This window comes from Trachemys scripta, chromosome 23 (assembly GCF_013100865.1).
Source record: "Trachemys scripta elegans isolate TJP31775 chromosome 23, CAS_Tse_1.0, whole genome shotgun sequence".
NCBI lineage: Eukaryota > Metazoa > Chordata > Testudines > Emydidae > Trachemys > Trachemys scripta.
Genome location: NC_048320.1, coordinates 2,627,870 through 2,640,497, shown reverse-complemented (window position 1 = coordinate 2,640,497; position 12,628 = coordinate 2,627,870). Strand labels below are relative to the sequence as shown.

Below are 12,628 nucleotides of genomic sequence, written 5' to 3'. Positions count from 1 at the left end.
CGAGCCCTCCCTCCTTCCCTCCCGATTTTCCCGGACATGCCCGGCTTTTGGGGATTTCCCCCCGGACGGGGATTTGAGCCCCCAAAAGCCGGACATGTCCGGGAAAATCCGGACGTATGGTAACCCTATTTACACTGGCAATGCAGCGCAGGTGGTTTTTGTGCAACGCTGCAACTGAGGAGTTGCACACTAAGTGGCTTGGCAGTGTGTAGACCTCGGGAGTTACACCGCAGAAAGCTGCTTTACTGTGCAGAAACTTGCCAGTGTAGACAAAGCCTAAGAACACAGGAACTCTTAGTTCATAGATTCATAGGTTCCAAGGTAAGACGGAACCATCGTCATTGTCTAGTCTGAGCTCCTGTATAACACAGGCCACAGAACTTCCCCTTATCTCCAGCACTTGCGAATTACATGTTACGTGTGTGTGCAGGTGAAAACTCTCCTTTTGCTGCATTTGAGAGATACTGTTCTGGGATCACATAATTAAGGCACAGTTGAGCATTCATCCTCAGCTCTGCATGTCCTGTCTTTTGTGTGCTTCACTGTGCTGTCCTGAATGAGGAGCGTATGGAGTGCATTGAGCATTTGTGCAAGTAGGTGGGCTCCCTGACTTGGGGTGTAGCTGTGGCTGCAGCATTTTAAGCTGAAAATGCTGGTTTCATTAGCAGCTGGAAGTAATTCTTTGTTCACCACCCCGCTTGTCGGTCAAGTGCAGTCTGTGTTTTCTGGCCTCTGGTGGCCAAATTGACCTCCGAGGTATGGTGCAAGCATCGGTCACTCAGCTCATGTTCAGTCACTAGCTAGTTCCAGGATGGGCTTTCTCATGCTATGGCTTCCCCCCTCTTCCATTTTTGGTGGGACAGCCTGTGAATCGAAAGGACTGTCCTGTAGCCCTCAGTGTTGTACCTCAGGATTGCTCAGGGAGATTGGGGGGGGGGAGAGAGACTTCCCTCACAATACCTTTTAGCCAAGGCTGTGCTGGGAGCCAGGAGGCCACAAGTTAGAGTTTTGCTTCTTCCACTGACCAGTGTTGATATTTCTGTGCACTTCACAACCTTTGCTATTGAGGAAAGTCTCCTACTCCCAGCTGTAGGAGGCAGGCAAGTGTCACTTACAAATTCTAGAAATAAGTTAGAAGTGGGTTTGCACTTCTGGCAAAGCTTGGAATAGCTTGGCAACTGCTTAGCTACGGGTGCTGATAAGAACAGATTTAAACATTTTATTAAAGCTAATGTTAAAAAAATTATATAATACATAGGTTGGGAAAAGAGTGTCTGCACATCTGGGTATAGTTTGTTTTTAAAAGTCATATGATACATAGAGTACATAATCAGCAATAACCCAAATTTAGGTAAATAGATTTAACGATACAGTTTAGATATTAGAATCCGAGTACTCGGTTACATCCCTTATGAAAAGTTGTACAGAGATTTGGTTGTGGAAAGCAAATGTATCAATGAGTGAAGATTGTCCCTCAGTAATTGAGAATTAGGTAGGTCGTCCATTTAGAAAATACAATCCACGAGGAAAGTATTTCAGTTACTTTCCTGACTGTGCCTCTCATCGACTTCCAACTCATTCCTCCTGTTATTGCCCATGTCCGGTGATGTGTTCTATGTAGATGTCCCTTGACCACCTGATTGTGTCTGACACCATGAGTTGCCGTATCAGCTGAGCGTAGTGCTGATTGATTCCACATTCTCTCAGCACTCATTCATTACTGGGGTCCCATGTGCCTACGGCTCCGACGATCAGTGCGTGTGTCTGGACCTGGAACCCTTAGCTCTCAAGGTTTCGGCCAGAGGGGCTTATTTCTCTACCTTTCAAGCTCGGGCATCGTGGAAGGCCAGGGTCCTGTTCTCTAATGGCACTATGGCGTCCACCATGAAGATCTTCTTCCAGACTTTGTTGGTGATGTCAATGTCCGGTCGCAGTTGGCTGTCGGTTCCAGGAATGGCGGAGTTCATGGAAACCTTCCCCACAGGTGGTGGGATGGCTCTGGCCAGGAGATCTTGGATGGCGTTGTGTCACAGCTGCCAAGCTCTCAAATGGGTCTTGCAGCTACACAGGATGTGGGGTAGCGTCTCGTTGGCATAGCCGCACTTTCTACATTGCTTGTCCCGATTCCAGTGGCAGACGGCTCTGTTCAGTGGGATGCAGTTGAGCCGGGTCCTGTGGATGAACCTTCAGTCGGCAAATCGGGTGAAGCTGCCCCCACGGAGGAAGTGGTTGCTGGCATTCCACTTGCACGTCACCTCGAACGCCTTGCCCTGGTCCAGCTTCCATTTCAGGTTTTCCACGTATTGGCAGTGGATGGCATCCTTCAGGGTCCTCTCCAGCATGGTTCTAGCTCTCGGAGTGATGATAGTGTGATCTGTATTCTTCACCTGTGGCACCAGGACTCCCAGCTCCTGGCATTCCTCGCACCACATCCAGTGGCAGCTGATACGCTTCTCCAGTCGTCCTGTAGCATTGGTGGCACGAGTCCAGAGAGAAGCAAAGTCTACCCTGTTTTCCAAATTCACTTTCCAGCGAGCCGCTCAGGTAGGTGGCAACATCTTGGTTGGAGGGGGTCCTGACGATTCGCTTCTTGACGGCATCCTGCAGAGCGCTCTCTGCGATGTTCCTCACCATGGTGTCCGTGCACGGCGGAAGGCGTGAGTAATCATGGCAACATCGCACTGATCACCCATTCAAGGGATGTTGGTGCTGCCCTGCCTGTGCAAGATGTACACCAGTTCATTGCTGGCCCTTTGGGGAAGAAACATCCACTTCTTCACCAGCTGCCGGTGGTGTTGTCTGCCTTGTTCAGAGGTACCTTCGCCATGGCAGATCCCCTCAGGACAAATGAGATACGGGGGATCAGAAAGGTGTTCAAGGCATTGATCTTCTGCCACGGTGCCAGTAGGGAAGAGTCGATCCTGGCCACATCTTGTAGGATCTCAGTGATGGTATCCTCAAGTGTCTGTTGGATGTGGAAACACGTCGGCATGCTGAGATGTTGGTACACTTGTCCGTCCTCGAGGAAGATCATGGGTTCACCCTGGATCTGAAAAGACGTAGCCCGGACCGAATCCCTTCTACTGCCATCGATATGCAGGGATGCACACTTCCTGGCATTGAAGCGGACTCCCATCCAGTTGACAGTCTGGCTGGTGATGTCAAGCATTTGTTGGAGACTCTCGGGGTTGTCTGCAATCAGGACCAGATCATCTGCTTAGGCCAGGATATTCACTCTCTTGTATCTACATGCTTGTCTGTCCTCTCTGTAATCACTGCTATAACCATTAGTCAGTGCTCCCTCTCCCAGAATGTTGATTCCCAACACTGTGCTGCTGTTTAGCAGATTGTTGTGTGCCGCCACCCATCCTTGTAATACAGTACCTGAGCACTAAAATAGGTTGGCAATAGCAAGTACCTAGTGGGCTTCATGAATCCCTGATCTTTTCGGGATACAGAAATCTCTGCTGGAGGTAGGATTTGGAGGTGGATGTCATTCTGGTTTTGAAGGAAAAGCTTCCTGGTGTTGGTGCTGAAACTGCTTATTCCTTGTCATACTGTGGGCGGAGAAGAGGGCTGCATTGACAGCAGGAAAGAGCTGTTTGATCTGGCTGGTGTGCAAGCTCTTTAATTTTCTCTGGGTGGAGGATAACTTCCAAGGTCCTCATACTTGGAAAATGACTGGCTCTGTTTCCAGGCTTTGAGTCACTGGGTAACGCTGTCATCGTTGGTTATTGTTTTCCATCCAAACTGTGTGAGCAGCTACTTGTCATCAATGAGGTTTAAAACAGGGAAGCCAGTCTGTGAGAGTTCATCCAGGAGCCTGTCTCCAGGAAGGAAATCTGTTGGGAAGAGTCTGGCCTCTTTTTTGATACTATTGTTATTAACAAGTAATTTCTGAAGGATATACGTGGTCAGATATGCCCATACTTTAGAATTTGGAAACCCATTTGGCTTGGTTAATCAATATATACGTGGCTTGTCTGTCTCTCTGAATAGCAATCTCCACATCCTAAGGTAAGAGGACTCCATAGGGTTGATCTTAATTCTACTTTCCTTATGTGTTCCTAGTTGTGCTCTGCGTGAGCAGTGTTTGAGTGTTGATTGTTAACAAGGAAACCATGTGCCAGTTTCCTGTACAGATTTGTTAAGTTTGGGTGCCCCTGTAATTCGTCCATTCTGAATCTTATTCTTTTAAATCAGTTCCAAAGTCAAAGTTGTGGATTTCCAGGGAACGAACTGAATCACTTCTGTATGGTTTTAATTGTTTTCCAAACTGCCTTGCAAAGTGCTGTTGCCTGTGTTGGCAACAGGTTTTTTTTAAATGTTTTCTCTGTGTTTGTTTGAAGAGTTCTACAAAATGAATCTGTGTTGCTGATCTGCCACATGTCCCGTCGTTTGTGTGGGGAGGAAAAAGCTGCAGCAGCAGTGTAGTTTGGTTTGGAGTATTGAGGTGATCCGATTTGTCTACAGAGCCCATCATTATTCATAGACGATAAGGCCAAAAGGGACCACCGTGATCATCCTCTCCGCCTGTCTGAGTAACACAGACCCTTATACAGTGTGTCGCTGTGTGAGAAGATGGTGAGGGGAGGGTTTGTATTTTTGAAGAACGAATCAGTTTTGTAACCAGATGCCCTCCGAATGGGCAGGGGGGGCCCTGCTGTTTCTTACCCAGAGCTGGCATACAGCATTAGCCTGGCACTCAGGAGACTGACGGAGCTGCTGTCTGTCAAATATTTCAGCCCTTTGCAAATCTGAGTGTTTCGAAAAGTCCATTCAAATGACAGTTATTAAAACAGAAGAAGGTGGGAGACCCCGGGTGACTCTCATCTGAATGGGATGAAGAAGCTCCTCCGTTGGGAGCGGGGGGAGAGAGAAGCCCTGAGGCTCAGATCCATAAAAGACTTTTACTGTAGGTACCGAACTCTCAATTGATTTCAATGGGCATTAGGTGCCTGAATACTTCTGAGGATGTGGGTATCAGTGTCCCATAGTGGGGAATGGAGCAGGGGCTGCTCTGGGAGGCTGCAAGGCCTTTGTGAGCAGATTTTCCCAGTACTCCGCATCCAGCAGCTCCCACTGAGAGCAATGGGAGCTGCTCAGTGCTGAGCTTGGTTGAGAATCTGGCCTCTGGAGTTCCACACGGGGGAGAGTTGCTCTTTGCCAGCAGATCGAGGGACGTGATCGTTCCCCTCTATTCGACATTGGTGAGGCCTCATCTGGAGTACTGTGTCCAGTTTTGGGCCCCACACTACAAGAAGGATGTGGAAAAATTGGAAAGAGTCCAGCGGAGGGCAAAAAAAATGATTAGGGGGCTGGAGCAGATGACTTATGAGGAGAGGCTGAGGGAACTGGGATTGTTTAGTCTGCAGAAGAGAAGAATGAGGGGGGATTTGATAGCTGCTTTCAACTTCCTGAAAGGGGGTTTCAAAGAGGATGGATCTAGACTGTTCTCAGTGGTACCAGATGACAGAACAAGGAGCAATGATCTCAAGTTGCAGTGTGGGAGGTTTAGGTTGGATATTAGGAAAAACTTTTTCACTAGGAGGGTGGTGAAGCACTGGAATGGGTTCCCTAGGGAGGTGGTGGAATCTCCTTCCTTAGAGGTTTTTAAGGTCAGGCTTGACAAAGCCCTGGCTGGGATGATTTAGTTGGGAATTGGCCCTGCTTTGAGCAGGGGGTTGGACTAGATGACCTCCTGAGGTCCCTTCCAACCCTGATATATTCTATGATTCTATGATGATTCTAAAGCTTTTTTAAAGCCTCAAAAATGGGACTATGTGAATTTTCTCCCTCTCTGCTTGGATGGCACTGACCAGCATGGGACGGACCCTGCTAATCATTCTTCAAAAATACAATCATTAATATCAACTTCCCCTTACTTCCATTTTTATACATGGGGTTTTTTTTTTTTCATTTTTTATAGCTGCCTTCACTTCTATACACTCTCCGTGGTGTGTAATGGAGACCCGGCTGGCTTGGTGTGTATTAGCATAGCTTTCTGAAGATGGATACCAGGTTTAGCATGACCTGAGGGAAGTTTGGCAAGTGGCTTAGTCGGGCTGTTCGCATGTAGGAGGTGCTCGATTCCAAAAGTTGATTCCTGTGAGTTTGTCCACTCTTTTTGACAGGAGACGCATTGCCAACCACAAGCATTCAGAAATCGTGAGTCTGGCCCTTCCAATCAATGAGATTAAAAAATAATACATTTTTACTTGCCTTCTGTTTTTGTGCCTTTAGCGTACATGTCTCCAACTTTTCTCTGCTACTGTAAAAACGAGAAATGTTTGGGGGTTTTTTAAGTTGATTCTCATGTGATTCCAGGAGCCCGACCTTAAGTGTGAATAATGTTACTGTCATGAGAAGTAGCAACCCTGAGATGGGGTTAAACTGGAAATAATTGTGCTGTATAAGCCACGTGGCTGCATCTCTGATTTCCATCAGTGTTGACGGAAGTGCCATCTGGCTTGTATGGAAGTAGCCCAGGCTTATTGTAATGAGTGACTTCAAGGTCCATGCAGTTGCATCTTCTCGGTTAACCCAGGATTTTATGGCTGCCATGAAAGCCATAGGATTACTCCAGATTGCCTTCAATCTGCACTCACATAAGTGGCCATACACTGGATTTTGGGGATGACAATTGTAGGGTAGGGTTACATCACCTCTCTCACTTTGAATTTGTGGCTGGTGGCACTAGTCCCTGCAAGGGAGGAGACTGGTGGCCCAGTGGCACATTCACGTGTTGGGACAGGGAAAGTGTCAGTTTGTGCAGGGCCTAGCACAGTGCGGCTCAGATCCTGATTGAATCTTCTCAGCACTAGTGCAGTGCGTATAACAGTGACAGATATCTCCAGGTCACTACTATTGTTACTGTCCTCTAGGCATTGTCTCCATGTGCTTCTCCTCACAGGTCACAAATAATCAACAGATTGAACACATGGGTCAGAGGTTAAAGCACCACTTGTGGTCACCACACTCAGCATTTTTTATTGCAATGCAAAGAGTTTAAGAAACCTTGTGACAAAGCTGCAGTGGACACCACGAGTTTTCTTTTCTACTAGAATCTCTCTGAAGTTCTGACCAGCTGGGAATCAGGCTAGAGTTTCCTGCTGCAGAGTTTTCTGTTTGCTTGTTCAGATCCAGATTGTAGTGGCAGGTTGTCATGGTGCACACGTCTGTATTCTCTGTTTGAATTTTGGTCAGTTTCACTCAAAGCATACATCTACACTGCAGCTGCAGTGTGATTTGCAGCTTGTATAGACAGATGCACGCTAGCTGTAACCTAGTCAGATCACTGAAAATAGAAATGAGGCAATGATCTTCAGTGTGGGCTGCACAAGCGAGTACATCTGCAGGGGGACGGGTGCTTGTACAGTCTGCACTGACGTTGGCGCGGCCACATCCTCACCTCCACAGTGGCTGAGATTGTCAACTTTATATCACCAGCTTTTGCCCTGTTTGTACCCAAGGCCTTGTGCACTCTGCAACAAGTTGGGCTAAGTTAGACGGCGAGTCTCCTGGTTTGTGTGGCACTCAGGTGCAGCAAGTTGAAATTTCAGTAGCAGACCTGGGTATGAAGTGTTCTTCGATGTGAACCCAGACTACTCCACACTCTTGGAGAGCCTGTTTTTCCCTGGAGCTGCTTTTACCAGGATTCAAGTGTCTGATCAGGCTTTGGATCCAGCAGGGCCGATGATCTCAAAGCAGAAGGCTGTGTCCCCACCCAGGGGATCTTTCTGTGCTTGGGGCTCCTTTTGCACAGAATGTAAAACTTCTCCTGCCTTCTTATGCCTTCACCCACAGAGCAGAATAGACTAGCTGGAGCTCTTTTGTTAACATTGCTATTAATTATTTGTGTTGCGGTAATCCCTAGGGTCCTTGTCCATGGCTAGGGCTCTCGTGCAAGGCACTACAAGAAGAGAACACAAAGGCAGTCCTACTTCAAGGAGCAGGAGACTGTAAAGTAAATTCCTAGATTTGCCCCTTTGAGACATGGCATGTCCTCATCTCTACAGCCTACTTCCCTGTTCTGATAGAACCTGAGCCCAACCATCAGCCCATCTACTACTTCAGGCTTGTGCTTGGGTGGTAAATGCGTGGGGAATATTTACATTGTCCCAGGGGAGAGTATTGGGACTGGCATCAGTCAGCATGTTCTGAATTTTGTTTGAAATTGCGTGAATGTGTGCAGAGTGCATTTTGGTAAATCTAACAATGTCAAGATCATTCCTGACCTGATTGGGAGCAGTGATCTGGCTGTGAAGACTTTCAAACAGACTGTGAATGTGATCTGCACATCCTGTTGAATCCGTGTTGCATGACAGGTGAATTTAATACTTTAGCTTGTTCACTTATAAGTTAAAATCTTCCCCCTTTGTCTTTCTACAGGTGTCATGTAATCAGAGTTAGGTGGCAGCAGGAGTTGAAATGCATTCCAGTCACACAACTGAAAATGGACCTGACCCCAAGGTAGTAATACAGGTGAGTGAGTCCAGTTGATTTTCTCAGGGCCTGTCTGATGAGAGTTTTTGATTATGACGTAACTCAAGTTAACTGACTGACAGGTAACTGGAGATTACTAACATGACTGTAAGTGCTAGGCCAGCTCTACACTAGAAACTTTTGCCAATACAACAATGCAGATTAGGGGTGAGAGTCTTTCTTTTTTTTTTCTAATGACATTTCAGTACAGGCAAAAGCCCTGCTCTAGACACAGACAAACAAGACAAATCAGTATAAACTGTACCGGCAACGGTTTTGGTTTTGTTTTGGTTTTGTTGCCGATATGAACGGTCTCCACTAGGAGGGGTTGCTGGCATTGCTATGTATAGTTGCCCTAGTCTAGGCTCTCAACAATCTACAAACATTGTTCCCAATGGCAGAGATGTGTGTCATGGAAAAAAAATATCTGTGGAGTGTCTAAACTAGCAGGCCCAAGGATGATAGTTAACACCAGTGAATTGGCAATTGGTTAACTTGAGCTATATCACAACCAAAAACTCTAGTGTAGTCAGGCTCTCCGATTGAAAGGCACTATAGAGTGCGGAGATGATGTAAAGTGTTAGATTGGTGCCAAGGAACAATATTACGGAAATATTAGTAGCTGGTGTATTTTTCTTTACACAACCTTTGGAATCTGTACATGTTTAGAAACAACATTTTAGTAAATTAGCTACAAGCATAAGGATTACAATGTTGTGCTTAATTTAGTCCTAGAACAGAATTAGACATATAGAATGTGTGTATAAAATATATATTATTTTATGGCAGTAATGCCCAAGGTGCCAATCAAGGACTAGGGCTCCTTGTGCTGGGTGTTGTACAGTCAGGCAGTGAAATGACAGTCCGTACCCCAAAGAACTCACGACATAGGTACTTACAAGATGTGACAGAAGGATCATAGAATCATAGAATATCAGGGTTGGAAGGGACCTCAAGAGGTCATCTAGTCCAACCCCCTGCTCAAAGCAGGACCAATTCCCAACTAAATCATCCCAGCGAGGGCTTTGTCAAGCCAGGCCTTAAAAATCTCCAAGGAAGGAGACTCCACCACCTCCCTAGGTAACGCATTCCATTGCTTCACCACCCTCCTAGTGAAATAGTGTTTCTTAATATCCAACCTGGACCTCCCCCACTGCAACTTGAGACCATTGCTCCTTGTTCTGTCATCTGCCACCACTGAGAACAGCCGAGCTCCATCCTCTTTGGAACCCCCCTTCAGGTAGTTGAAGGCTGCTATCAAATCCCCCCTCATTCTTCTCTTCTGGAGACTAAACAATCCCAGTTCCCTCAGCCTCTCCTCATAAGTCATGTGCTCCAGACCTCTAATCATTTTTGTTGCCCTCCGTTGGACTCTTTCCAATTTTTCCACATCCTTCTTGTAGTGTGGGGCCCAAAACTGGACACAGTATTCCAGATGAGGCCTCACCAATCTCGAATAAAGGGGAATGATCACGTTCCTCGATCTGCTGGCAATGCCCCTACTTATACAGCCCAAAATGCCGTTAGCCTTCTTGGCAACAAGGGCACACTGTTGACTCATATCCAGCTTCTCGTCCACTGTGACCCCTGGGTCCTTTTCTGCAGAAGGATGAGACAGGCAAACAGGGGGAGGGACATGTGGGGCAAGAGGTTGGACAAAGTAACAGTACAAGAAGCAAAGGTCTCAGCTTCTCACCTGCCTGGCCATTGTCCTCCAAATCACTCCACACTAAGTGCCTCAGGAAACACTGTCTTTAACTAGGCTGAATTCTTGTAGTAAACTTTGACTGCCAAAAAATACATCTGGGATCTTGGCCCTGTAAGTGGAGTAAAATGGGCTGTGGAAGTCTTGGAGAAAGTGACTAGTGATTTTAGGATGCCTCAATTTTCAGGTGCCCAACTTGAGACCCCGGGAAGGGGTCATTTTGCGGAGGGTGGATATTATGCCCTTTTTAGAAATCAGGCACCCAAATCACTATTCACTGCTGAAGATCCTGGCTAAAGACCTTGAGGAGCAAAATACCACAAACTAACTAAATAAAGAAAATTAGGGACTGCTTCTCCCAACCATCACCAAATATCAGGCAGCCCGCTCTAAACAATTGCAGCAATTTTAAGCCTTATTTGGACCCCATGTATCTTCTTAAAATAAACCTTCCACCTGAAATTTGGTCTGAAATCTGTCTGTAATCATGGACAGAGGGACCTAGACAAATTGGAGGATTAGGCGAAAATAAATCTGATGAGGTTCAACAAGGACAAGTGCAGAGTCCTGCACTTCGGATGGAAGAATCCCATGCACCGCTACAGTCTGGGGACCGACTGGCTAAGCGGCAGTTCTGCAGAAAGGGACCTGGGGATTACAGTGGATGAGAAGCTGGATATGCATCAGCAGTGTGCCCTTGTTGCCAAGAAGGCTAACGGCATATTGTGCTGCATTAGTAGGAGCATTACCAGCAGATGAGTGATTATTCCCCTCTATTTGGCACTTATGAGGCCACGGTGGATCTGGAGTACTGCGTCCAGTTTTGGGGCCCCCACTACAGAAAGGATGTGGAAAAATTGGAGAGAGTGCAGCGGAGGGTGTAGAAAATGATTAGGGGGCTGGGGCACGTGATTTATGAGGAGAGGCTGAGGGAACTGGGCTTATTTAGTCTGCAGAAGAGGAGAGTGAGGGGGGATTTGATAGCAGCCTTCAACTACCTGAAGGGGGGTTCCAAAGAGGATGGAGCTCGGCTGTTCTCAGTGGTGGCAGATGACAGAACAAGGAGCAATGGTCTCAAGTTGCAGTGCGGGAGGTTTAGGTTGGATATTAGGAACAGCTATTTCACTAGGAGGGTGATGAAGCACTGGAATGGGTTCCCTAGAGCAGTGGTCTCCAAACTTTTTTGATCGTGCACCCTTATCCGTAAAAAAATTTTGAGCACGCACCCCATGGTGTGCTGGCTCGACCATTTTTGCTGAAGCAAAAAAAAAAAAAAAAAAGCCGCTTGGACTCCCGCCTGATGAAGAAAAAAGAAAAAAAAAATCACTCCTCCTGCCGCGCACCCTTTGGGGTGCGCGCACCCCACTTCGGAGACCACTTCCCTAGGGAGGTGGTGGAATCTCCATCCTTAGAGGTTTTTAAGGCCCAGCTTGACAAAGCCCTGGCTGGGATGATTTAGTTGGGGTTGGTCCTGCTTTGAGCAGGGGGTTGGACTAGATGACCTCCTGAGGTCTCTTCAAACCCTAATCTTCTATGATTCTATGATAAGAATTTCTTTTGGAAGACAGTACTGAAATGTGGGATAAAGAGAGAGAAGGGGCATATTCCCTTTTTCTATGTAGGATGTTAAAAAACAATTCTATCTTAAAAACACACCTCATCTTCAGTTTGTCCGCCTTTTATCTTTGGTTAGATGATCAATTTTTAAGCTAGAAATGTTTGCAAGCTCTGCTGGGGCCTTATCAAAGTTAGCTGAAGCTCCCGTGGGGGAGTTAAGCTTTCATTTTAAATATAAACCTGATTAAGGCCTCTGGGCTCAGTAGTGGTCCATGTGAAGATGATTTACACCAATTTAAATCTGTTAGCCTCATTGAAGTTGCTCCTTATTTACACAGTGTAAGTTAGAATAAAATCGAACCCTTGGTGTGCAGAATTCTTATGGTATCACTGTAATGCCTGCTTAAAAGCTCCGAGGGGAATAGCACGCACCAGAACCCACCTTCCAAAAAACAGCTGCTAGGTCACATTCTTGGGTGACTACCTGATGTGTCCCTTTAACTGTTTAACACAGCCAAGCCTTGTTAACACCACACACAACATGATGAACTAGGCTTGATTTCTGATAGCGAGACAAGTTCTAATTGATCAACTGTTGTGGTTGATTCTTCTGTGTGAGTCCAGTAGTTATTTCACATCCTGTTTTTAAGCATTTTCCTGTTTGTGCAGGGTTTCTCATACTCACTCCTGTAATCCTCTGTTTATCCCAAACAAGTGTCTACACTAAAAAGTTAGAGTCCTGTGGCACCTTTAAGACTAACAGATGTATTGGAGCATAAGTTTTCGTGGGTGAATACCCACATGCATCCAACGAAGTGGGTATTCATCCACGAAAGCTTATGCTCCAATACATCTGTTAGTCTTAAAGGTGCCACAGGACTC

At 46.5% G+C, this 12,628-nt stretch overlaps 1 protein-coding gene across 4 annotated transcripts in view; it reads left to right on the top strand.

Annotated features, from left to right (window-relative positions):
* The window catches only part of PLEKHM1 (pleckstrin homology and RUN domain containing M1), a 57,029-nt gene that overhangs the window by 6,533 nt on the left and 37,868 nt on the right, over positions 1–12,628 (top strand). For all 4 annotated transcript variants that reach the window (XM_034755828.1, XM_034755827.1, XM_034755829.1 and 1 more), the window contains one exon: positions 8,392–8,484. In XM_034755828.1, coding sequence (XP_034611719.1) covers positions 8,431–8,484 — 54 coding nt within the window. In that variant the 5' untranslated portion in view covers positions 8,392–8,430. The remainder of the gene's footprint in view (positions 1–8,391; positions 8,485–12,628) is intronic.